The sequence below is a fragment of the Marmota marmota genome, unplaced genomic scaffold (genome assembly GCF_001458135.2).
Source record: "Marmota marmota marmota unplaced genomic scaffold, marMar, whole genome shotgun sequence".
NCBI lineage: Eukaryota > Metazoa > Chordata > Mammalia > Rodentia > Sciuridae > Marmota > Marmota marmota.
The window spans coordinates 17,530,285-17,557,592 of NW_026000221.1; the positions used below are offsets into that span (position 1 = coordinate 17,530,285).

The following is a 27,308-nucleotide window of genomic DNA, read 5'->3' on the forward strand; positions in this document are numbered from 1 at the left end:
AATTCTAGAATGAGGCAGAAGAAATTGCATACTTAATAAATCCTGATTTACATAAATGATGGGGGGAAGCCATATTCCATATTCTGGTGGGAATTCAGTTCAAATTTTCTGAGCTGTGTGGTTTGCAGGCAATTGTACTCCTTTGCTGCAGGTAAGCTAAATTACTTCATGCTTTGGGGGATCATGTTGTCTCTGCTTATCAAATAACTTTCATATTGATTCATTCCAGCATGCATGAGCTTCATGCAGATTACTTATAAATATATGAATGATATTACTTTTCCCACTAAGTATAACAGGAATGCATTTAATTATGAGTGAAGTCCATCCGAAAATTCCTAGAAACCTTTTCTTCATTGTGTTTATTCTTCTCGTGCACCATATGCTTCAGAAGTTAACTTCTGCAACACCTGGGAATAAAATTTGGTACAGAGAAGACTGAGTAAATGGGAGAGGGGCTGCTGAAACTGCTGTGGTCACAGGAAGACTCTTGCCATTTTCTTCACTCTGGAATATGAAAATCCACACCGCTGATCTTAAATGAAGGGGCCAATACATATTTTTCTGTTCAATATTTGTATATTCATGTTGTCTAAAAGAGTTACCTGTATTCCACATCATCTTCCCCTTTCACATCCATTCATGCTTATTTTTAACAAAACGAAAACCCCAGGGCCTCTCTCTGTACTTAAATGTCAAGGCAAATGTGCTATGTGTTTAGCTACAGCAAATACAATTTTGTTCTCCTCTAAAATGATTGAATGGGGATCTCTGAATAACATCAGTTATTTCACTTATCACAGTGCCATGTCATCAATAAATACTAATGACCATAATAAAAATAATAATGATGATGACCAGCACTTCATTAAATATCCCAAAGGAATGAGGCAGTGTGTCAAGAGAGTAATGTGAATTTACATCAGTAATTTAAAAAAGTCTTTGAGAAAATGTATTTTTTCTATTTTAGGCCTACAAACAGGATTGAATTTCAGAAAGAGTTAACTCCTTCAAAGAGTCACACGTAAAACTCGGACTTCTATCTAGGAAGTTTACCAAAGTCCTTTCTCTGAATCGCTACATCTCTGACTTAACCACTAATTATATTTTGGGGTATTTTATGTTATAGTATCACTTAAACTACATTTAAACATAAAGAAAGAATATATTTCCATTTAAAAGTGAAAAAAATTGAATTAGGAGAAGTTATTTTATTTTTATATTTAGGGTATTTCCAATCATATAATATGTGATTGATATAATGCAAAATGGCATGACTATTGAAAGTTCTGAAATTGAGGTTCTCACCTTTGTGCAGGTTGTAAGTTACAAGGTAGTAACTACCATTTTACAAAATGAAATGATCCATTTTTTCACTTTAACTTGCAAAATTCAATAGAACATAAATGTCCAAACAGGCATAATATATTTGGCATGATTTTTACATACTCAAAATGTCATAAAATTGAGCATATTTCACTGTTAACTATGTTTTTTTTTTTAATGCTAAATCTATGATCACCTTGGCTGCTAGGCTTCATCAGCATTTTTTACCGACTTTATAATTACAGTTGTTTTACTGTAAACATTGGCCTTTTGTGGAATTCATTTCATAGCTTTTTACAACCCACTACAATGGAAATTCTACACAAGATGCTGATGACAATAGAAGCATAAATGTCAGAGGTAATAGAAATATAAGCTATACTTTTATTATATTAGCTCTTGCCCGGTTTCCCATTAAAGTAATAAATATCATAAAATCATACATACAAAGACACATCTCTGACATCCAAAGAAATAACTTAGCATAAAGTTAATGTAGCTTTGCAAATGAAGCAAGTACATTCTGTAGGCACCAATTCCAAGTATCCGTATCTATCCAAACAGTTCTCTGCACAGTGGTAATTCTTCTAATCCCTATAATTTATTCATCTCAGGATACACTCCAAAGCATTGTTTGCATATGTTATCCACTAGCTTTAAAAGCAGTATTCATTATTGGGAGGGAACAGATGCAACTCATCAGAAAGGTTTGTTGCAGTGATGTTTGTGTGGCAGAACTCTCTATTTGGCAAACACTTGTAACCTGATGAGCAAAATGAAAGAAGAGTCCTAAGAACTCAAAATTTAAGTCCTTTACCTCTAAGATCCTCCCAAGAGCCACACTGCAATCACTGTAACAATTCCAAGTCTCATTCTAGATGCCCGTAAATACTCACATTGGAAAGAAAACATGTAATTGCCCAGTGGAATTTTCAAATACACTTAACTTTGCTATTTCAAGCCACAGACTACAAAGGACATGACAGTAATGCTCTTAATTTACATCAACTTATCAAAGCTGAGGTTTTAAAGTGATGAATTTTTCTCCTTATTCTTGGCACCAACCATCCATGACAATTTAGAAAGCTGAAAAGAAGTGTTTGGGCCAAAGCATCAGACCACAAAAGGGATATCACTAGGGGTTTAACGACAATAGGAGTCCTGTGATGTGATCAGAAATACTGATGTGAATTTTATGTTACAGGTCATTCAAACAGTGAGTGCCATGGACAAAGATGATCCCAAAAATGGACATTATTTCTTATACAGTCTCCTGCCAGAAATGGTCAACAATCCAAATTTTACCATCAAGAAAAATGAAGGTAAATGTATAAGCTGTGTGAAACACGGTAGAGCATAAATTGTAAGATAGGATGTGCTTTCCTAATCGAACTGAAGAATATCATTAAAATAATTGTTTTCATTCCAAGAGCTTTTGAAATCCAGTTTGTTAGGCTAATACCATGGTAATTACATCACTTCCCCTTTTCAATGTCGAAACAATAGGTAAGAAAATTGTTAATGTGGAAATTAATTTTATCCCAGGGAATACTTCAATCACCTTACTTTAAAAATGAGGAGTCAAATTTAACCCCTGTGAAAGCTTCTGGGAACTTTGAGATACTGAGATATCTGCCAGAGGAGGAACTGGCTTGCACTTTGCAGTTGTTAAGTTTTAATTGAATGTTTACCAAGTCTTTAGGGAAAGTCTATTCTAATTTTGCCTGGTTTGTGAGTACACATTAGAGGTATTTGTTTTAAGCCTGTTCTGACTTTAATAATAGCAATTAGATCAGAAAATCCTTCTTGAAGGACACTTTTGTCAGTATAATTTTTGAACTAATATAAACTGATTTTATTGTTAAATCTCTCAGTCACAGAGAATATTTAACCTATTTCATTATGTTTTGAGGACACAATGTGGATTACCATTTCCTTTAGTATGGTTTATTACATATGAAGACTTTAAATCTTTTTTTTAGAAATGTGTATTTCATCTGTATATTATCATTTCCTAATCTCTTATACATTTAACAAGGATTTTTAACTCAGGTTTGATGAAAATGTATTTATCTTAGATTTAGTTGTTTTAAAACAATTACCAAAATACAAGTATTCTCACAGACTTTTTATAGGTATTTTTGAATTTCTGAATGAGTCTTAATTTGGTTCACAGTATCTGTTGGCATTATTTGCTATATTCTATTTAGAGGAGGTAAGGAATTTTGGAATAATTAGTTTATGAAATAAAATAAGATTTTAGAGCTTGGGTTAAATATATTATAGCCTGGACTTTTAACAGAATGTTCCTTACTTCTTTGAGAATGCTTTGATAAATGTAGATGCAGCACAGAAAAGTAATTGAGAAGTGGTGATGTGGATGTTACTCACTTACCTGGCTTCCATGATTATGAACACTAAAGTGAGGAAATCATATTTTCCCTCTTCACAAATAGATTGCTCATTTGTTAGGAACTGTAACATAAGACCAAGTTTTTGCTCCTTATTAATAATGCCTTGATTTCTCTTTTATGAATGTTACATGAACATGTTGGAGACAACAGCCCCATCAGAATCCCCAAACTGAGCTAAAAGTTGTGTTTAAGTGTGGTCCATGCTTCTTTTGAGTATGAACTACTTAGTATCTGGAATTAATTTTTAGTATTAAATTTCTTACATTTTTAGGTAAGATATGTTTTCCCATTCCATATAGTAAGAATTTCTTGGTGTTTTCTGTCCATCTCATGATTCCAAATATGCTTGTTGTAGGTTTGGCTCTGGAAAGCACTGCAAACACAGTATTGGGTGAATGGGAAAATATTATTGGGTATCATGAGGAGTGTAACTTTGATTTGCACTTAAAATGGCTTAGTACATTTGAATAGGAAAACATGCAGTCCCCAGTTAATGGATTTCATGTGTGTTCTCTAATTTAAACAAAGGGGAATGAAAGGAAGGGAAGGGGGATAGGAATAGGAAAGACAGTAGAATGAATCTGACATAACTGTCCTATGCTCATATATGAATATGAATACACAAACAGTGTAAATCCACATCATGTATAACCACAAGAATAGTAAGTTATATTCATGTATATATAATATGTCAAAATACACTCTACTGTCATGTATATCTAAAAAGAACAAATAAAAAATTTAAAAAAGAAATGGTAGAAAATAAAATACTATAACATAGAAAATTTTCTTTGACCATATCACACATTTTAATAAATCACACAGTAGAATATTTAAAGCTATGTAGATTATATGTTATTTTGAAACTAGAAACTAGAAGCTATAATTTTAGCCTATCTAATAAGTTTTCCTTTTATCTTTGTAAATTTTCAAAATAAAAGAAGCCAGGTATTGCAAACTGAATCAAGATTGAAAGGACACTCTGCTCTAGATGCATAATTATTTGTTTTAAATTATATGTTCATTTGTTTTGCAAAGAGTGACCATATAATTTATAATTCCAACTGTGACTTTTTTTTTCAAGCAAAAGGGGTTGCCATTTATATTTATGTCTAGAAAACACCATAGACCAAAACTGTCTTGTAAGGACATATGTTCACCATGATTTTGGATTTAGGATCCAAATATTCAACATCTCCTCATAGAATAAATCATGAACCCACAGGTCTTTGGAATAGATATGTAAAGTTTATACTCTAAGAAATTTATGAGTTTTGCTCCATAGACCATACTTCTTGACTTTGTGCATTGTTACTACAAGAATGAGAGAAAATGATGTTTATTAATACATAGAAACAAAGTAATAGAGTTTGTCTAACTTAAAACATTGTTATAGGTAAACAGATAGCCAGATAGTCCCTGGGCCTGTTGCCAATCCATTGTTAATGATGAGAAAAAATAAAAATAACTTTAAAAAGTCAAAATAATAGACTTACTTCTACAGTATATTTTATGTTGAAAATATTAAGAGATGAATAAAATGGTATAATCCTATTAGAAATTGATTATTATTAAGATGGATTTTAAAAAGGTCTATATGGACATTTAAATGAGCAATGTCTCTCACTGAGACCATTATAAGTTCCAGCCCACTAGGACAATATTAAGATCCAGAGATATCCAGTATATTCAGATTCATAATTAATGGGTGGATTATCCAACTACTTAATTTGATCTTCAAGGGAGATAGTTTCAGCACTTGGTATTTTCTAAGTAACTTGCAGCCACGACTTTCAACTCAAAATTCTTTTGAAATTTCTTCTCTTTCATATAGATTGATGATAATGAATTTTCAGGTAACTAATTCATAATCAAAGACAAAATGAGACAGAAATTAACTGTCTCTTGTATCTGAAACAATTGAGTGATTTCACAGACAATTCTCTGCAATAGTAGGAAAGCAACCTTCAATATGGTTAAAAGTAAAAGTAAAGGTCAAAAATATGATGAATCATTTTTATCCCATGTATACACACAAAAAAATTAGAGTACCTTGAATTTTCTAATTATATAGCTTGGACATTGGTCTCTTCATCTTCTAGTTGGGTGAATTTATAAACAAAGGCTTTTGCTGACCATATTTCAGTATTGGCTTCCATTCTAACTGTGTAAATGGAAAATACCCAACAATTCAATATAATAAGACAGGGAAGATAAATGGTCCTTTTACAGATACTGAAATATCTTGCTTGCAGGAAATTTGAGGTTTGCAGAAAACTCCTCTTATCTAGCCTGGACATTGTAGGTAAATTTTTTGATGGGAATTGCCAGAATACATCTGGTAAAATGGGAGTCTGCATTGTTCATACTAAAATGTTGGAATCGTGTGTAAGAAAATGAGTAGGAACATTAAGCTGTGCCTCTAAGGAGTGCCAGTGGGAAGGAGAGATATTGACAGTAAAATGACACTTAGTTATATCTTTTTATGCTTAAAGGAAAAAAAAAGCAAGGGAACCATAGTACCTTATGATACTGATTTTCCCCTTGTTATGTTAAAAAAAATTGTCTGAAATCTTTTTTATAAGAAGCTCACTCTAAAGACAGAATTTTGATAATTAATCTGAATACTCTAGATGCTGACTAGAACTTCACAATGAATGTGCTGTATGTTATCTCAATGTCTATAATGTGGCTCCCTCTTCAGAGTATAATTCATGCTTTATCCTAAGAATTTCCATCTCAACTGAATATCCCACTTCAAATGGTATATATATATATATATATATATATATATATATTAGTTTGTGTCCTGTAGAAGCATTCCTTGTAATAACATTCTGACTATAAGCAAAGTATTATAATCCTCAGTTTTCTCATCTATAGCATCAGGTTAACAATATACCTACTTTCCTCTTAGGAGTACTCTGATGAATATGTATAAATCAGGACTTAAACATCTCTTAGCATAGAGAAAACTACTTATCAATAAATGGGAGAAGATTATCTTTACATGAGTCCATTAATTCATAACTTCTCATGTTATGCCGTATCTCCTCTGGCAAATTATTCTCAATCAGGTCTATTTGAAGCTTTTATTCTATAGATTTTTTTAAATGTGCAGTGACTTTGAAAGGGGTCTCACCAATACTTCAGAAGACATTGACCTCCAGTAGAAGACATTGCAAGAAATCTGCCTATGCAATACTGTAATGCATTACAGTTCAAAAAGTATCATGATAGAAAGACAAAAAGGTAAAAAGAGGAGGAAATGAAGGAGGAGGAATAGAAACAGTGAAAATACCAACTAACCACAGAAATAGCTGTGGGATTTCTGGATCTGGTTTTGAATTGAAGACAATCTTTCATTATTTTTCCCCACTTCTCCTTGCTAAAATGAGACTCAGGCTTTCTCCACACTGTGGTTAACCCCAGCTTCCAACTTGTTAGGATCACTTTCAATTCTAACACATGAACTTGTGGGAACCATTACTTTGTGGGAACCATTTTGCATAGGCTTGACTATTGCAGACAGATTTTCCTTGTACTTTTGACTACTGTTAGCTTATCTCAGACTTCTCTAGCAAAAAAAAGAAAAAGAAATCTGTTGCCTGAAAATGGAATGGATCTACCTTGCCCAACACAACCAGAGCTGACCCTCTTTCTCCTTCTAAGTCCTTAGGACTCCTCATACTCAGGCCATAGGTGTCAAAGTGGACAAATACTTCTTGCCTCTTCTCTCTGCCTTAATCTTGCTCTATCCTTCCAGGCTGAATTGTACCTGAAAGTCCCTGTTGCTGATCCACAGGGCAAAGAGGTCACCTGGGTAAGCCAGCTGTGCTCTTTCTGGTTACCTCAGCCCTGCTTGAGTTCTCCCCTTACTATAGGATGCTTTGAAGCAAAGACAGGACTTTCCTAAATAATTTTTTTTTCCTTAGTAGCCTTAATAAAAGTCCCAGTCACTCAGCTACCGCAGATCTGTTGTTATTGGGTTTCCCAGGCAACCGCAGCTGAAATATGCTTAACTGAGTATGATAAAGAATACTTAATGTATGTTCTTTCTTTCTATGATGGAAAAAAAAAGTGGACTTTCCCACAGCAAAACAACACAGCACCAAACTGTAAGAGTTTTCCATCTAAATTTCAGCTCTTGCCTATATGAAGCATGGCACTTTTCCTCCAAGTTGAATAATTAAAGGTAGCACCCAATTTGTATCAAACAGGAAGTCCAATGGATCCCCGATAGATGGAATGACATAATACATACATGATCCAAAATGTTTCTGCCTTAGTAATTCATTGTGTGTGCTTGCAGCAATGTGCTGTGGATAAAAACCCATTTATGTTTCATTTTGTTGCATAAACCATAATTAAGGGCAATGTGCAAGCTATGAAAAATAGATCTGTACTTATACTTTCTAAGTTTTTTATGGCTACATCAATAGGTTCAAAACCAAGGAGTTTTTCTTTGCCTAGCCTCTTATTTCTTTTTAGTTTCTGTGGTTTTCTTTTCTTTTTTTCTTTTTCAAATCATAGTGCAAAGGTACCTTCAGAAATGAAAAATTTCCTTTGCAAATATTGAGAATCCTAAAATTATTACTCTGGTCAGAAATAGTACTGCCCTTCGTATCTGTTTTTCCATGTGTCATGAGAGACAATTTAGTTCTGAGATTACTGACTACTGGGATATAATTTAGATACATATCATGGATTTATATGTTTGGTTGTCAAAATGCTATTCAGAGTTGTGAATTGGATCAGATCTTCTCTGTCAATTTGCTAGCAATCATTTCTGATCCTTACAGGGCATTCTAATTCTGAAGAGTTTTGAAAGAGAAAAAAAAATAAGTTGGTACATGTTTGGTTATCTTAAAATTATCTTTGTTATTTTAAAGATATCTTAGTGCACAGGACCTTTCATTTGAGAAATTTGTTTACTGAGAGTTTTGTTTCAAATCCTTGTAAAGAAAAATAGCAACATGGGGACCAAAGAGAAGTACTTAGAAAAATATTTTTCATTTAGCCAGACTTGTTTGCACCACTTTGTTATTTATGTCATTAAAAAATGATGCTATTTACTGATTTATCATCTATTTCCAAGCATGAAAATAAGTCTTGGGATTTTGTGGGTGTCAAACAAACACGACTGTCCTTTGGAGAGCATAACCAAGGATTAAAATGGAATATGGAAACAAAATGAGCTGTCAGTCTATGCAAATTTTCCTTTTCTAAAAAAGTATTAAATGTAGTTGACAATCATTTCATCTGCTTTCACACAGAAGTTTGCATTTTGAATTAATGTGAGCACTTTATAGACACAACATTAGGCATACGTGACATTCTGTCTGCGGATGTGACCTGAATAACATTCACCAACTGCTTAGGATCAGTCAGTTTATTAAAGAAGTGGATAGAGAAGGCGGAGAAATAATTTGGCAACACTAAAGGGGGCACTTCACATAGATAAACATTAAAAATGTGGGATCTGGCGTGAATTAGAATGAAGGATAAAGGAGACTCTGTGGATTACATACTTGTTAGGAATATTTAGGGTTGAGTCTCAGTTCATCTGATTAGGATCTTGCAAGAAGGAGAACATTCACATGCGTGCGCACACACACACACACCACACACACACACCACAAAAATAAATTAAATAATCTTGAACCTCTATCTATAATGTATAAACATTATTTACTTCCATATTGTTTTCAATAATAAAATATTATTGTAAGTGCAATAAAAATGGTACAGGGCTAAGTTCATTATCGAGTAAAGTAGAAATACTCAACAAATACTAATTTTCTTCTCCTCTTTCTCTTTCTTCTACAGTTTTGTGAATGTCCTGAATCTTTTTCATCTCACCAATATAAAATATAAAAACTTTTTATAAAGAAGTTGAAACAAGTTATTTGGGACATTAATAGCCATATGTTATTCTATGGTCCCTTATCTCCTGGGCCAGTGATTGATCATGTCTGCAAACACAGTCCATGTGAAAGGCACAGGGAAAGTGAAATGGGAAAAAGGAATATTTGTATTAGGCCATTCTTTGAGTATAACTCTCATTAAAGTGAAATAATAAAAAATAAAAATGAAAAGTACCTAAAATTTGTGGTTTCCATAGCACTAGAGACAACGTACATATTTTACATACTGACAAATGGGATATTTTAAAAGAGACTTGATAATAACAGAAGTTTCAAATGAGGAGTACCTTAGTAAATAGCTAGCTTATGAGGGTCTTGCATGCTAAGTACAGAACTTAAAACATGCAAAATTAAAAAAAAAATAGGGCAACGGAGATGGATGTCTGCTTCCCCAACTTCTTTATTCGTCACTGTCTCTGATTTTGTATACTTACTCCATCTACACCTAGACCTTGCCTTCAATATGCCAAACTAGTTGTACTTTTTAATTTCATCACCCTTCTCTTCCTCTAGAAGGCACATCCTCCATTCTCTCCCTTCTTTACCTAGCTAATTTCCAACCATTTATAAAAACTCAAGTAAAAGTTCCATTCACCTTGAAGCAGAACAAGTGGGGGTGGTTAACTATTGCTGTGAAGTTTGTGTTCTGCTTTTCTCTGCAGTGCAGTGAGGTCCAGGTCTGCCAAAGCAGACATGAATCAAGGAATGTCTCCTCCACTGTCCTCAGAGTTATTAATAATAGATTGAATCTTTATTCACTTATTCATTCATTCAATACCAATTTATTTATTGTCTACCATGTGCCAGATACTACCCTGGGAATTGGGACTAAAGCAGCAAATAAAATAGACACTGCCTTCGCCCACTGGTACTGTGTATTTTTGTTCTCCTCAGGACTCCGCCTTTCAATACCAATTTGAATTCTCAGAGAGGAAACTATAATTTAACATGGATTTTCGTCGGATAGTGGAGGAATTTGTAGGCTGTCTTGCAAAAATACTATAATTTAGGGTTGGATGATCACAGATTCTAAGTCCTGTGCTGCCCTAAACAAGGTTCACTCTTGGACCTTACCTGATTTGCAAACATGGGCTTATATAAGGATGAGTGAAGCTGGCATTGATCCCATCACTCCCATCTTTAAGAAGTTTTGGCCAGATAGTGCTATACATCTACATGGACAGCCAACATAGTGCCTTGTTATTAGTGATCTCAGATGAAGTATGTTGACCCAGCCTATTCAATGCATTGATAGTTGCAAGGTCAAAGGATGTTTGTGAGCCCTGTCCAAATGCACAGTGATCCACAGGTGTGTAAAGGCTGATGATTCTATTTTGTAGGCTCATTACAATCTATCATAGTTTTCATTCAAGTGACATTACATATAGTGTGTGCTTTTTATGGCTCCTATGCATGATTATTTCAGAAACCTGTCATTAAATGAGGACTTAGCAGACTTTTAGTGTATTATACTTACTGAGACCACCTGGCCACTGGAGGGTGATATTGTGTACCTTTCTGGGCATAATAGAGGGCTCACATTCTATCTGTTGCCTATTCTGTCTGTTCTCTAAGATGCTTCCAAAGTGAGTTTGCTCATGGTCTTTATAGAGGAGGATGATGGTCATCCTTGGACCTTTCTGGGTTACTCATTGCCTTTGCTTTCATCCTAGTAGATTGCCTACTAGAATTTCCTTCCAGTATTGCTTGAGTAAATTATTCTCAGCCCTTTGAGGCTGTTTATCTTAGGGAGGTCTGAAAAAATATGATACTGTACCTGGCAGGATGAATACAACCATCCTTCTCTGACTGCATTCTTTCATTTGGCTTGTCAATGCTAGTTCCATCAATGGCATATGGACTTACTCCTGCCCCAACTTAACCCCTGGACTTCAGATCCCTCTCATCCTAATGGAATGGATTACTGCTGGAGAGCTAAGGGCTCATGTAGTGTAACAGTGAATGTGCAAACTTGTGGTATTAGAAGAAATATTACAGACTGAAATCAGAGAATTCCTGGGTCCACCAATTAATAGATAGGAAGGACTCAGATAAGGATTGGATAAGACTTTCTTGAATAGACTGTAAAGATTTGAGAATGTTAATGCAAAATTGCTGCGAACAAATGAAAGACTGCATTAGTGTCAAGGGGAGTATCTATAATTTATGTGGTAATTGATGGATTTTCTGTTATCAGCCTTCAAAAGAATGCATATGGAAATAATCTTCACACTAGAAGTCATGGTATAAAATCGCCTCCATGTTAATAGGTTAGATAGCATTCTCAAAAGAGGTCCTGCTACAATATTGTCATTTCTTTTTCTCAGTATGTTTGGGCAGAGTACTAGACATTAAAGAATAAAATTATTCTCATATACTGAAAGAACTTACTAAACATACAGCAGTTGATTCTGTTACTTTAGAATTTGGTAGTATTATATGTCTTCTAGAAGGCTGGAGGCAAGGAAAAATAAGAATTCTGTGAAGATATTTAATAATTTGATTCGTTTGATTTATCAGGAAGATAGCTCAGAGAAACAAAGCTCAATGAACTTCTGTATGAATAAGAAGAGGCTCTATGTCTGGCACAGTTAAGGGAGAATAGTCATTTTTTTTTAGGTAGTTCACTTAAAAGGAAAAAAAAACATAGGATAGTAAAAATATTTTTAAAAAAATGTTCTATGAAACATTTCATGAAGAGCCATAAACTCTGTGAGCATAAAACTTCACTGGTTCCCAAAAGGAAATTAATGAGATACTTCTTAGTATTTTGACTATATTGCTCCTTCTCTTGATGTCTTCAGCATAACAAATGTGTCCTACACATTTAAGAGGCTTTTACATACACATACAGTTTAATACAGAGACTGAGAAGTTCGTGGATATAAACACGTATTATGTACATCATTAGTACATGTGAAAAAGTTTTGTCAGTGCATAGCTTCAAATGTTAAAAAGTTAAAAATAGCTTTGGCTGTGCTCTGAGACATAGTATGAGTCAACAAGAAACTTGATTTTGTTATAAATGTTCATAGGCTGAAGTTCAAAAAAGAAATTTCAGAGTGGTTAAGAAACAATTATCTAAAATTCATTATCTTTTTTTTTCCTCAATGTAAAAATTCTCTAAAATATAAACTGGTAATTACATAGAGGTCACATTATGTTTGGGTAGGGCAGAAATAGGAAAAACTACCCCTCTATATTAATTCTAGTGTAACATTTTTCTCTTCTTAAAATAAGTATGAATTCTAAAATGGATGTTTACTTTTGCAAAAACTTTTTGTTCAAGGAATGACCTAGTTAACATTATATGCTGTAAAATGCAATTGCTTATAAAAGAACTATTTTTGAAAATGTGAAATATTATTACAGAGATTAGGAAACAAGTTTCCATTTGTGATTTCACATATCCACTTATGATTTTATATAAGGATCCCATGGTTATTCTAAGACAAATATACTGTATTTTACTCTGAATGGATTATTTGTCAAGATGGAAGAAGAAACAATGGAAAATGCATGGAGCATCTATTTATTTCAGATGTTTTTACATTGTCTATCTCTATTTTACATATGAAGAAATTGAAGCTCAGATAGGTGAAATGACTTGCCGGGCAGGTGGCTAGTAAGCTGCTAAAACTGCCTCCTCACAGTGTCTTAAAAACCTTCTAATTTATTCCTAGAAGACTACTTGGTAAAGCACTTTATATTTTATTGTATGGTTTGCACAAACTATGCTTCCTTTTGGCATAGAAGCTATAGAAGGTAGAAGCCATTTGCTAAGAATTGAAGAAGAGATTGTCTCAATATTAGTTGAGGAGAAAAACTTGGTAACTTCAAAAAAAAGAAAGCAAAACAATCAAAATGATCTATTGCAGGTATTCTAATCCTATAACAAATAATAATTATCATAAGTAGTACTTGGCGAACCCTTATTATATGCCAAGCATTGTTTTCAACTGTATGTATCTAACTCTCACAATGGTCTTTGCAATTCATTACAACGATACCAAATCATTTACAATCAAATTATTGCTTCATTGCCCATACTTAGCAAAATAATAATAAATTTGTTCTTGGACTAATCAGCCTATTCAACCTAACTCAACTTTCCACTCTAAAATTAAGGAACATATAGAAATATCTGGATACAAAAAATTATATTAAAAAAGAAAGATACGGGGAAAAATAAAAGCCATCAAAATTAAGACAAGAAATCAAAGTAGTGCCAACATGTGGAAGTACTGCATAAACATCAATTATGTGTACACACACACACACACACACACACACACGTCTCTTTAAGTGGAGGAAATCTATTTATAAGAATTTTGGTTGGAAGGCCTATGGTAATCCTTTGTTTTAAAACCAAAGTGCCCATTGCTCTTTAAAATTTAGTAATCAACCCTGCATGGGCATTTTTTTTTCTCTTTCCATATCTTCCAAAGGATTAAAACTCACAGAAATAAATTAAATGGAAGTTGCACAGGGAACAGTGCTAAAAATTTTACAGGAGAAAACACTGTTTAATCCTACTGATATGTTATTTATTCTACATTATCCTATTTTAATGTTCACATATACACATATACACATGAATCAGGACAAAAAGAACACAGATCTTTAGTGTTTTAAAATGAAAGTAAAGTGCACTAAATGGAAAGAAAATCATTTAGAAATATTTACTGTTTTCTGGAAATAGGACTTTTGTACCACTATGATTCTGTATAAATAATGTTTATATCTTCTAAATAATACAATCTTAAATTTAAGTGATTTAAATTTAGGGACACAGAGATATGTGAGTCTTAACCTAGACCAATATTATAATTGTCTAGATATATTAGGAATATCATATTCAATTAGGAAAAAAATAAAAATAGAGACTTCTGCTGACATATGATATATAGCTTTGTATCCATATATCATTGTAGTACAGTGGGGTCATTTGTGATTGGGAAAGGTCAAACATTGTGGTCTGAAACTAAATTGGGCAAATATTTTTGCATTGTCCTGATCCAAAGCCCAAACTGTAATATCACCCTTTAAGACTAATGTCATCAATAAGATATTGTTAATGAAATACACCATTAATTCATATCCACCTGAGAAAGAATAATGAGCCACTAAAATATTGACAATTAAATACAATATTTTGATAAATTTAATATACATAATATGTGCATATATATAAATATATATATATACATATATATGTAAATATATCTTCAGTAACCCAATAAAGTGAGCACTTTTGCTTCTGAGCAAAACTTAAGGAAAAATATAAGAATATAAGTGCTGGGTCTTGTTTTTTCCATATAGAACATAGTTTTAGCATCCGAAAACTTCACTCTCCAGGATTCTTCTTTCTCAGGAGTGTTGTGGCAATGTGCAAATGGAAGAGTAAAAGTGGAAAGTGGCAGAGACTTTTAGAATCATAATTCAAGGTAGGACCTCATAAGAAGGCACAAAGGAAGTTGTTTTCAGGTAGGAATACACTTAAGGTATTAAACTAGCTAAAGTATATATTAAATTGAAGTATATATTATATTATATTATATATTATATATAATATATTATATTATATTGAAGTATATATTAAATTTCACATGCTGATTCCAAGAGGTCAGAATTCAAATCTGCAAGGGTAATATGGCAGTAGGAATTTCCAAAAAATAAAAAACAAGCAAACAAATAAAATCTCATGTGTTAGGATTGAAGTTATATCACCCATGATTCTTTCTCCAGAGAGTCACCCAGATAAGGTGCATTGTTACATGGGCTACATGTGGCTCCTTACAATAGCAAAAATATGAAAGGGAAAAGGTGAGGTATTAGGAAAGTCATAAATTCTAGTAAGAGATACAGTATAACTCAGAAAATCAATACCAAATCCTGGTCCTAGAGATTAACCAGAGATAGTACACAAATTATTGATTAATTCCTGAATCTTTGCCAACCCCACTATTTGGGGTCCATTAGATGTTGGGTTTACAGACAAAGAATATTTACATTGTTTTGCATCAAAGCCTGTTTACATACAGAATACATTCGTTTTTTTTTCTCTTAGAGGACAAAGAGTTTTTTTTAATATTAGGAGAAAATTGGAGAAATATGGAAAAGCAAAAGCTGTCATAGCTATGATCCTACTAATTATGATCCCATGTGGATGTTGTCTTTTTTCAGGCTTCTTGTATACAGAAAAATTATTGGAGGTAAAAATGATGAAAGAGAGCAGTGACAGATGTGATCACATAAGGCAAAGAAGCCATTTTCCACAGATTGGGTCCTGTCTTGGGCTCCACTGCTTGCTATTGGTCTATGATAAATTATTGGTCCTCTTCGCCTTAGTCTTTTCCCTTAAGAGGGATACATACAGGGATAACCGATAGCATTGCAAAGGGTACAAGAAAACAAACACACAAATAATTATATATTAGCTTCATAAATGGTCACTGTGATTAAAGAATGTGAGAGGCTGTTAAATGAGTAAATGCATTTAGTGTAACTTCACACAAAAGTGCTTTCTCTTAGAGACAATTAGATGGAGAGAGTTAATGCATTTACTAAAACTTATTGCTTGCATGTAGTAGAAACCCTGCTCAAATTATCTGCTCTATAAAGAGAAATGGACCCAAATAACAAAATGTCCAGAGTTTAAATGGCTTGTCTAATTACCGCATCCAAGAACTCTAAGTCTGCTGAATGGCACATCTTTTCCTATTCTACTTTCTGTCGCCATGTGGGCTCTCTACATATTCTCTCCACAGGCTGGGAAAGAAAGCTCCCAGAGGGAAAAGTTCTGCATGAATCCCAAAGCTTGGTGTTTTGGAATGAAAAACCTTCTCTTTCTCAGATTCCATATCATTTCTTGGAAAATGGCCCATGTTTGGCATGTGACCCCACTGTGTCATTCTCTGTATATAGAGGGGTGAAAATGTTCTCAGGGCTGCTGTGCACCACTGTGTAATTTGTTCTCTATTCAAAGCCCCTAGTCCTGGAAAGAATGGACGCTGAGAACCTGCCCACACTTCCTCTAAAAAGCTGTGATCTCTGCGAAGTCTCCCTTGTCTCATTTTCAGTAAGACATAACATCATTTCCAATCCCTGTAGCTGTAGCTGCCCAAGAGTGAGTCCATTTTTTAATCACACAAAAGCATCCCTTAGGCTAACAGCATCCATGAGACCAATGATGGGCTGCTCAGGTAACTCTTTCCTTTTTCCTGGAGGCCCTTGATTGATAGCCCCACCACAATCAGGAGAAAAGGAAGAAGGTCAGTTTTAAAAGGGAGTCAGGTTAGGTAAATAAAGAATAAGATAAGAGTCATAGATAGGTCAGTAGCAACAGTTCTGTGACCTCAGAGGGATTCCTTTACCTCCTCTGGGAAGATTCTCAGTATAGAATGACTCTCCAGATCAGAAAGTTATGAATTGCAGTTGTCTAATATGTGACTTACATTGCATTACATTGCAATATGTCATTGTGAGATGTGACATAATATAATGTAAGTGACAGGCAGCTAAAATTTTACAGCAAGAAAACTTTTTTTATATCCAGAATCTGCTATCAAATTTGATAGCAGCTATCAATCCATTTTCTTTTTCTGCAGATAGATCAAAACTTTGATGCCCATGAAAAGCAGGTCATTTTGAAACATCCACAAACACTTCACTGTCCACATGACTCAGTTCTCATAATTCAGCTTACAAAAACACTCTTAAAGCTGCTTCATTTTTTATTCAAATTGTTTTTGATTTTTTATACTATAGCAATGATGCTTTAATCTCTGAGTTTAGTTTTCTTTTAGATATTGCCCAAAGGTGATAAATATTTTATCCATCATTATTATTTTAGTGCCTAAACTGGAGCAGTGCTTCTCAACTAGGGGACATTTTATAATCCAGGGGACAATGATAATTTCTGAAGATGTCATACTTGGAGGAAGGATAGGATATAACACTAGTAATGACCTTTTGATTCCACAAGTAATTGTTTAAGTGAATTGGTCCAAATATGGTCTTGACCTCATCCAAACTGACCCAAGTCAAGTTTGATGAATCTAGAATGAATTTCTCCTAGTTATCAGAACCTCAATGCAAGTCATGCCAATATATTATTCAAATATTCAGCCAAATCTTTGGGGCTTAAAAGGTCACTCTGTTAAGTGAATCTCTTTACTCAGCAAAGCTGATTGGGGAAATTCCCCATCTACCAACAACCCCACAGCAGTACCTAAAGAAGAATAAAACAATGAACTTGGGTCTAATTCTATTCATCATGAGGTCCATCATTGAGGACCTTTAGAAATGACCTCTCATGCTCCAGTGGTCTCAAAAACATTATAGGAATTTTCATGAAATGGATATATTCTTCTTTATGAAACAACACTTAATTATTCTTTTATTAAGCTTTTCTTTAAATATCATCTACTAGAGCACACATAGACATGAAGCTTTTCTGATTAAAATATATGGAGATACGATGAGAGACCCTCTGAGTCCCTTCACCCTGTTCACCCTCAATATGTCTGAGCCCCCTCATCCCCAAAATAACCCAAGACAATTTGAAAACTGAAGAAACAAAAATTTCATCCAGGTTTAAATATATAATGCCAGGTACAGAAACAAGAGGATCCATATTGCTTCCAATAAAACCTACTATGGAGTGTGGACAGCTTTTCAAACCTTCTGCTTTGCTTCAAAAAAGGCACTTCTGAGGACAAAGCAGACAAATTCATTGTTAGTGTTTACGTTATGTGCTTCTGTCAAGAAAGTGTCAAGATCTGGTACTTTTCTCTGTCAAGATGCATGATGGCCCTGGTAAAATAAAAATAAAAAAATTAATATCAGTAAACCAAATTCCACAGATTTTAGATTATGATAAACTGGAATAGTAATCTCTGTGGACCCATTCTTGAAGGAAGCACTGGATGCTTTTGTTGTTTTGTTTATGGAGCTAGGCTATTACTGTCTATAATAAAATGATTTTAAAGATTAAATATGATAATGATGTAAAGCCTTTACCAGTCTGATGCATAATAATAATTATCATTTATTGACAATATTATAAGAATTAGTTGTAATGTGTTTAAGGTGGCTGACATGTAGAAGGTGCCTATACCTTGAGCTACTGCTATAATTTAGCTAAAATTCACAAGGAAGAGTGTCAAAATCATTCATAACATGAAGTTGGCTTAATTTTACTTCCTCCCATCATAACTTATGTATATTTTCTCTTCTTTATGGCTTTCCTTAGGACCTCAGGACCCCACTTTGGCACTCCAAGATTACTTTGTACAGAGTTCATATCATAATAATAACTGCAATAACAACAACATCTAAGTGTCTAACACTTCTATACAAGGTCATACTGTGAGGAACCTCTATGAGTACCACCTCAAATCTTTTATGCTGTGCTAGATGTTTGGCAAACTTTTCTTACACAGGATGAGAAAAAGCTTTGTGAGCACCATGCATTATGTCACATCTACTCAGATCTACTTTCCTAGTGAGAAAGCACCCAATAAACAACATCTTAACCAATGGACATAGCTGAGCTTTAATAAAATCTTACAAATATATGCGGCAGGCTATATTTCATCCATAGGCCATAGTTTGTGGACTTCTGCCCCAAACACTTTATTCTTTGAGAATCTTTTACTGTATCGAAGGACAGAACCTAAAGGGGAAATATTTTTGTTTTCTAACCCAGGAAGCCCCATATCCTACAATCCATTAGATGATATTTACAAAATGAACACTTCTCTTATTTTTTGTTGTCATTATATTTTTGAACTCCACTTTCTTTTTTGCACCTTATTATATATTGTCATAAGAAGTCAATTAGCACTTCTAACATTTTATTTGGAAAATGTCCTGCCAAGGTCCACAAATTTATTAGATGCTTTCAAAAATAAAAAAATATATATATTTATTATTCACATTGCTATAGACATTTTGGCAATGTTTTTTGGCTGCTATATAGTGCAGCTGACCATCTTGCTAGTTTCCTATAGCTTTTTGTCCACCCCTTTAATAGCCTCTACTAAGAAGATAATAACTTCCTTGGTGCTCTTCCAGCAATTGCTAAAAGCTTTTCATCTTCCTTTCCAGCATCCACACCTACCTGTTTTTAAAGCTAATGCTACCTATTTTAGGTTTTTCTCATAATGACATATATTTAAGCACCACCTTATGATTTGTTAGCATTTTCTATGCAATAACTAATCTAAAAAAATAGTAAAATAAAACAATGCTTTTAATGTCTGGTGAATAGTCATCTGGATGATTCTTCCTGACTGACTCTACTGGAATGGAAGGTCTATTCAGGTCTTGTAACTTAAGTGATGATGGACTGAACATTACATAGGCAGTAGGAATGATTTTATCATGTCTATCTCATCATCCAGAAGACCAGCATATACATGTGTGCAATTGACTCTGCAGGATTCCCAAATAGAAGGATCAAGGACAAGTACATGGTGCAATTTCACATTTTCTACTGTCCCTCCAGTAAGATTTGTCGAAGTAGGATTATGTGCAGACCAAAGTAAGATTTATGATTAATTCCAGATTCAGGGTAGGAGACTGTCCAGTAGAATAGTTTTGGAAAAAAACAGTTATTTGAGACAATTTTTGCAATACAAAAGTGTATAAGCAACATATGTTTTATTCAACATCAGTTTTCTTAAAAGAAAAAATTGATAAAATGTTTTACAAAGCAATACAGGTTCACATTTCTATTTTGGGAGAGGGTGGCTTTAGCCTATGACTATGCCAAAAATCTCTGGGAAAGCAGGACTTATTTTTCCATCAAGAAAGAAAAACGATATCTTTTTTTAACTGTCAAAATCAAGGCACACACACACACACCTGTGCTCACACATCTTTGGTGTGTATGTGGTAAAATTCAAGGAACCTCAACAAAGTAGTTACATAGTCCTATCATACATTCTTAAGGGAAAAGTCAGAAAAATAGCAATACAGTAGACATTCTTTTATATAGGAAGTCTGCAGGAGGAACGGATCCATCTAACCACAGTAATGAAGCACAGCAGGAGAAAGTGACTAAGAGAAACATGCTACAGCTAGGTTCATAGACAACAGAAACACTTTAGAGAGAAATCTCTGAGAGGGAAATCTCAGAGAATCAATGACCACATTTGCCTTGTGATATTGAAATTCATGTCATCAGAAAGTGTGTAATTAAAGCATTACTTTTTTCCATTATGTAGGATACATTTTCATGAGAGTTTGCCTGGTTGAGCCCAGGTTTATGCCACTTGTTCTAACACTGTAGTTGTTAATAGTGATGGTACCTTTTATTTTTAAAGTATTTGACTAGCCAATCATGGGGTCACCAAACCATTAGGCTACGTCTGCTTCCCTGTGATACAAAAACTGATTTCACCACATATTATAATTTTCAAGTGTCTAGCAATGTAGCTGTCAGTATCTAGTAAGGTGATCAAGACATTACTCAAAATGGCAAAGAAATGTTCAAGGCATGTATGTTGGCCGTTCATACTTTTCAGTATGTTTTCTGAATGTTATAGCCAAGCATTATAGAAACTATCTGTATTTATACATTTCTTCATCTTATTCATCCATTTGTGCCCACTTGAAAGTTGACTGTGGGCCTCCCTGTGGCTTATCAGGAAAGATATTGTAACAAATACAGTGGATACAGATCAATGTTATGCTGTTGGAGCTCTTATTCTACCCTCTAACCATTGATTTGCTTGTCAAAATCTTGGGTTTTCAGAAAGCACAATAAGATCATAGATAAACAAACCCCAATAAAATAGGGGTGACAGAGCAGAACAATGAGAATTGGGGTGGCAGAACATAACAATGATAATTTCTAAGAGGAGATAGCTGATCTGAATATTACAGAGATTATCAAATAGAGGAAGTAAAGTTTTAGTGGAAGTCCAATCCAAGAAAAAAAAAAGAAAAGCAAAGAAGAATATATAGAAATGCATGCATATAGATGCCCAAAACAGTGTTTGATAATGCAAATAAAGAAGTTCAGATCAACAATGGCCTGGACATACTAAAAATGAATAGGGGGTCCTATACCTTATTTGAGGCCTTGAAAGTAGAAACCTAGTAACTAAAACAATGATAGGGACATAGACAAGGTGTGCCTATAACACAAGAAGGAGTTCTGATATTCAAGTCTGAAAGAAATTGCTGAGGGCTGATTCTTCAAAGTAAGTGTGCCTAACAAAGGTGCATGATTACCAATTTAGGGATCAAAGATAAGGGGAATAGCTTGACTACACAGACATATATGTGAAAAGGCCTTTGTGCTATTAGATTGTGAAGTGAGGGACAGGCTGGCATTCATAGCTAAAACTGAGGCAAGATACAGACTGGGGGTGGGGAGATTTTGAGTAAATGCAAGGCTGAGGCTGCAAAATAAGAAAAAGAATAGACAAAATTTCAAAATGATTTTGTATATTATAATAAGCCTTGAAAGAAATGTAATAAATTATCTTTTTTAGAAAAAAAATAATTATCTTTTTTAGAAAAAAAATAATCCCAGATATTCCGATTATGAACTGTGCAGATATGTTCATTTTGTGTTTACATTCTCTTAGATTAGAAAATAATCTTAGAGTTAAAATGTAATCTTGTTAATAATCATATTAGTTGGCACGGACATAAATAAGTAAATAAATAAATAAACTAAATGGAAAGACCAGAAAGCTGAGATTTATTGCAAATGTTTAATCAATAGCAACTGTGGAGGTGTGTACGTTTTTCGAAGAAACATAAATATTTCACAATTCCCATTCCTAAAAACACTGACTGAACTCTGAAGATCTTATCATGCATATTGATAAAAATGGTGCTCTTTCAAACCTCATTTTTCTCATGTGAAATAGAAGAGTTTATAGAGATGGAAGAAGCCATTTTAGAATCATCTATGTGCAAGAAAACTCATTTAGCATGAGTTTATAACTTGACACCACTGTGCCAAGTTATTCCAGGGTTTCAGAGAGCCAGTAGTGACAGAATTGCAACAGGGATCAATAAAAAATCCAACATTCAAGATGAGAGAGAGGCATTATTAACCTTTAGAATTTGTCTTTGTACCTCCTTTACAGCCATGCTCCCAAGAGTTAGAAAGCTGCTTCAGAGATCCTCTTGACCTAGGTAACTTGATCATCTTTAAAATATGGATCCTGCATTGCCAAATACCACTATAAATCCCATAGGATCCACTATTCAATGTATGGCTAGCACATTTCCTTGCCCCTATCCATCTTGAAGTATATAAAGTTTTGTGGAACAGTGCTATGAATAGAGACTTAGACTAACTGGTCAACTAACATAACATGAGAAAGGGGAAGACAGTTAAAAGCAATGACTTTTAAGATGTGGTCATAGCGTTGATTCCCTAACATAACACGTGTTAGTGATATGACCTTAGGCAAGTTAGTAAAATGCTCCAAATCTCAATATTCCTCTAAAAAAAGCATATTAATAAATCATCTTCATAGTATTATTTATTTACATTTACAAAAATCTTCAGAAAGATTAAGTAAACATTTTCTTGCACCAAACACCTGGCTATTTTTATCATCATTGAAAGCAAAAAGAAAGCTTCTGTAGTCACAATAAGCATCCTCAACATTGCCAATATTGCATCTTGGCTGGTTGTTCAGTAGGCTTGTGTAAATTGGAGACTATAGCAGGGCGTGTTAGACTCACACCATGTACTCATTATTGCATCTTACCTTACAAATGATGGTGCTACTCTCCATTCCTTGGTTACCCCAAAGATCCATGAGAAGACATGCTATGTTTATTACAAAGCTGTAGAATTTAAGGCTCAGTAAAATTGAGGTTAAGTAATTGCCCTAACGTCATAAAGCTGATGAGTGGTAATTAAATGGCAAAGGTAGGATTCACTGTCTGTGGGTGTGTAGGTGGGGGCGAGTGAGTTTGAGGGAAAAGTTGGGAGTTAGGGGCAGAGTTAGGCTAACATTAATTGGATGCCCCCTAAAGGTCAGGTGCTTTATATATCTTACCTCCTTTTAGTCTTTGACAATATTTAAAGGAGATATTATTGTTCCATTGTACATGTGTAGATACTTGAGTGACATGATCAGATTTTTCCAAGATTGCAGAGGAGGTCAGATTCAAACTCCAGTCATTTAAATTCTAAAACCAGTGGTATTGCATTGAGGAATTTGGTTTTGTCTCACAGGCTGTGAAAGGACACTCTGTAACTATTATCAGTGGAACTCTCCCTTCCTTCTTCTTTTGTTTCTCTATTTTACAAATATTTGAAGTATCCATGTAAAAGAGGTCTAATGTGCCTGGATTAAATGTTAACATAGGGCTTGGGGTGTAGCTCACCTATACAACACATGCTTAGCATGTGTGAGATCCTGAGTTCAATATCCATCACCACATGAGCACGTGCACACACACACAGCGAGACTAAACAACTACAAGGAAAGTCATCTCCTGTCATCCAACTGTCCCCTTCCCACCTCAGACTTCCCACAGAACTTTGGTTGAATATACTTAGCCGTAGAATGCATGTGGGACTTCTTGCACCTTTGAAAATTCCACTTTGAAGATGATAAATACCAGTAGAGTGGATGTTGAGGGTGGCCTAACCACTAAAGGCAGAAAGAGAAATCATTTGTTGAATAGATTACATTTTCTTTGTCAATCAACTTGGGGTCCCTCCGTAGAGAATGTGCCCTAGCTGGGGAGAGAGTGGAAAGGAACTCATGCTGTTTAAATCCTCATATTCCCACTGTCTTCTCAGTGGGATAATTCTGCAGAAACCCAAACCACATGGGGGATGTGAATAGTTACCTTGAGACCTCAGGATTGCTGCATTTGGGGTTATTCCAGGCAGTGAGTGCATTCCCTCTCCTACCAACAACATAAAAAAGGAAGCACTCACAAAAGCAGCAAAACTCTTCCTTCTTGAATTCCTTTGAAAACAAATTGCTTTGTAGGCAAGTCTGTAACCTGCAGGAGGTTAGAGCATAGACAGAATTGCTGCTCTACATGTCCTGAGTTCTCATATTCATAGGTTAAAAAAAGCCTGAGGTTTCTAAGAGCCATTGCTCAAATGGTAACATTTCTGTATTGCATCAGATATGAACTAACAAAATATAAATTAGCTGCTCTGGTGAAGAGATTGGAATGATAGAGGTAATACCATCATGAGATGTAATAAAATGAACATGTGAACACAAATTGGTGCGTTCCCTTATGTTTTGGCTTCTTCACTTGCGTCACCAAAAAATCTGCCAAGAACAATTCTGGGGAAGAAAAAGTTTATTTTAGAGCTTATGGTTTCAGAGGTCTCAGTCCATACACAACTGATCATTCCCTGGGGCCTGGTTGAGGCAGAATATGGCAAAAAGATGTGGCAGAGGAAAAGCATTGGGGACATGTTACCAGAAAGCAGAGAAAGAAAGGGACAAAATATGAACCCAAAAGCATGCACCCTCCAATGATCCACATCTTTCAGCCATGCCCCATCTGTCTATAATCACCTATCAGTTAATCCCTATAAGCAAATTAAAGCACTGTTTAGTTGAAGGCTCTCATAATCCAATCATTTCACCTCTAAACCCTCTCACATTGTCTCACACATGAGTTTTGGGAAGGGACCTCTCATTCAACCAAAACACCTTGATTCTCTCTCTATTGGTCCAACATATACTCTAGACATTCCTTTTTGGGAAGAGAGATTTTGGTGCGAAGAACATACATTCTGGCAACAGACAGACATGGATAACTAGTCCTCTACCCCTGTTTATGAGATAAATTAGTTCAATGTTTTTACTCTCAGTATTTTCATTTTCCAAAGGATGCTGATGATTTTTCTGACTAATAACTAATGGGAATGAATAGAAATAGTGCATGATAAAAATGAATATTTTAGCTAAATGAGATGAAGCTTAGAACAGACTAAATACAGTTTCTAGCTTACAGATTGCACATATTCATTAGCATTCACTCGGGTTAGGACTGCTATTTCCCACATGTTACAGATGGTAAAACTAAAATAAATAAGGGTTAAGTCACTTGCCCACTTAGTTGATAAATGGAAAGCCAGGTTCAAACTTAACAAGTCTGATTCCAGATGTATAATCAAAAACATTGTGTCAACAATTGCTTCCTGTAGTTTAAGATCAATATAACTCCTACCATGAGAGTTTCTGTGAGGACAAATGATGTTATGAGCATGAGGTCATCTTTCAAGGTGTTTAAATGGCCATGATATCTTTATGACAATCACGAAGACCTTTAAATTCTTCAGAGTAGGCTGTGGAACCAGGATTCCTAGATACCCATGCTGTTGCTAAAGAACAGAAAGGATTTTAGAAAATTACTCAGACTGTCTGAGTCTCAGGTCATGATGTAGATGGATTATTATACTCCCATCAACAGTAGGGGTTATTGAATAACATCTGTATAAGTTGCAAAACCTACTAAGTAAGGGCTTGACCTTAATGATCTCTGTGAAGTTTATGACTCTGGCTTAGGAATGGGATCGAGACAGAACATTAACATTCTCAATTTTCACAATAATGTTTTATCACTTTTTTTTTTGGTGGTTTTAAAGGAAAGACAAATTAGACTTAAATTAATCCATTATAATTCATGGATACTGTTCAAGGGTCCATTTATTCAATCACAACTCTTGATAAAAGTTCAACATCACTTTATGGAATCGTCATATAGCTGTGTGGTTGGGAAGTTGGGGAGCTGGTTTGCAGGACCCTTTATAAAACCCATTCTTGCTCAATGCCCTTGTGAAAAAAACTGTGGTGACTGTTAACAGTCTCTTCCTATTGTTTCAAATATAATTTGGTTTTGCACAGCTTCTATTCTCAAACTTTAAAAGGATGTATACAATAGGTCCCTCTAATTTCCAAACACACACTGCCAACCTAAAACGCTATTCACCCCAATAAGCAAAAAGAAACACAAATGCTTGCTCTGTTGAGGTTTCCAGCTGCAAGCCTTCCAATTAAAAATCTCTCCTTTTCTTTACCCAAGTAGCATTTCCAGCATAGATAACAATTTTACTGTGACATCTTTAATACCGTTAATGATTTGATCTTTCTGCAGAGAGCTTAAAGGCCTATAGAAGACAGTGGCAGACCCGAGGTAGGTAGGTGGAAGGTTACACAGCGGGAATATCTAGTGATCTCAACATATTAAAGAGAGTGCAGCAGAATTAAAAGAGCGAGCTGAGGGGCACTTAAAAGCAACACTTGAACACAAACCAACTGCTGCTTTTTAAAATGAGAAATTTGGAATGAGAAAGTAAATCTGCAATATCCCTTTGGTTTTATTTTCTCAGGCAAAATGAAATAGATAGTTGAGGCAATCAGTATTGGAAACGGTGCCTTACCAGACAGTAGATGACTAAGAAATTTGAAAAAATGACTAATTTGGGCAAACAAGAATTCTATTTTCATGAAAATGAAATGAGGAGAATGAAAGCATTTCTGGAAGCATAATGCTCATTATTTGAGTAATTGTATAAACATCATATTGCTTTGTGTGTATCTATATCTATTCATCTATTTGATATATATATATATATATATATATATATATATATATATATATATATATATAAATC

General features: G+C 34.5%; 1 protein-coding gene across 6 annotated transcripts in view; it reads left to right on the plus strand.

Moving 5' to 3' along the window:
* Positions 1–27,308, plus strand: part of Cdh8 (cadherin 8) — a 356,401-nt gene that overhangs the window by 283,087 nt on the left and 46,006 nt on the right. For 5 of the 6 annotated variants that reach the window (XM_015488796.2, XM_048792057.1, XM_015488797.2 and 2 more), the window contains exon 10: positions 2,531–2,648. In XM_015488796.2, the coding sequence (XP_015344282.1) occupies positions 2,531–2,648 (118 nt within the window). Of the gene's footprint in view, positions 1–2,530; positions 2,649–9,569; positions 14,124–27,308 lie in introns of those variants that run through there. The other variant, XM_048792060.1, reaches the window with a different exon arrangement.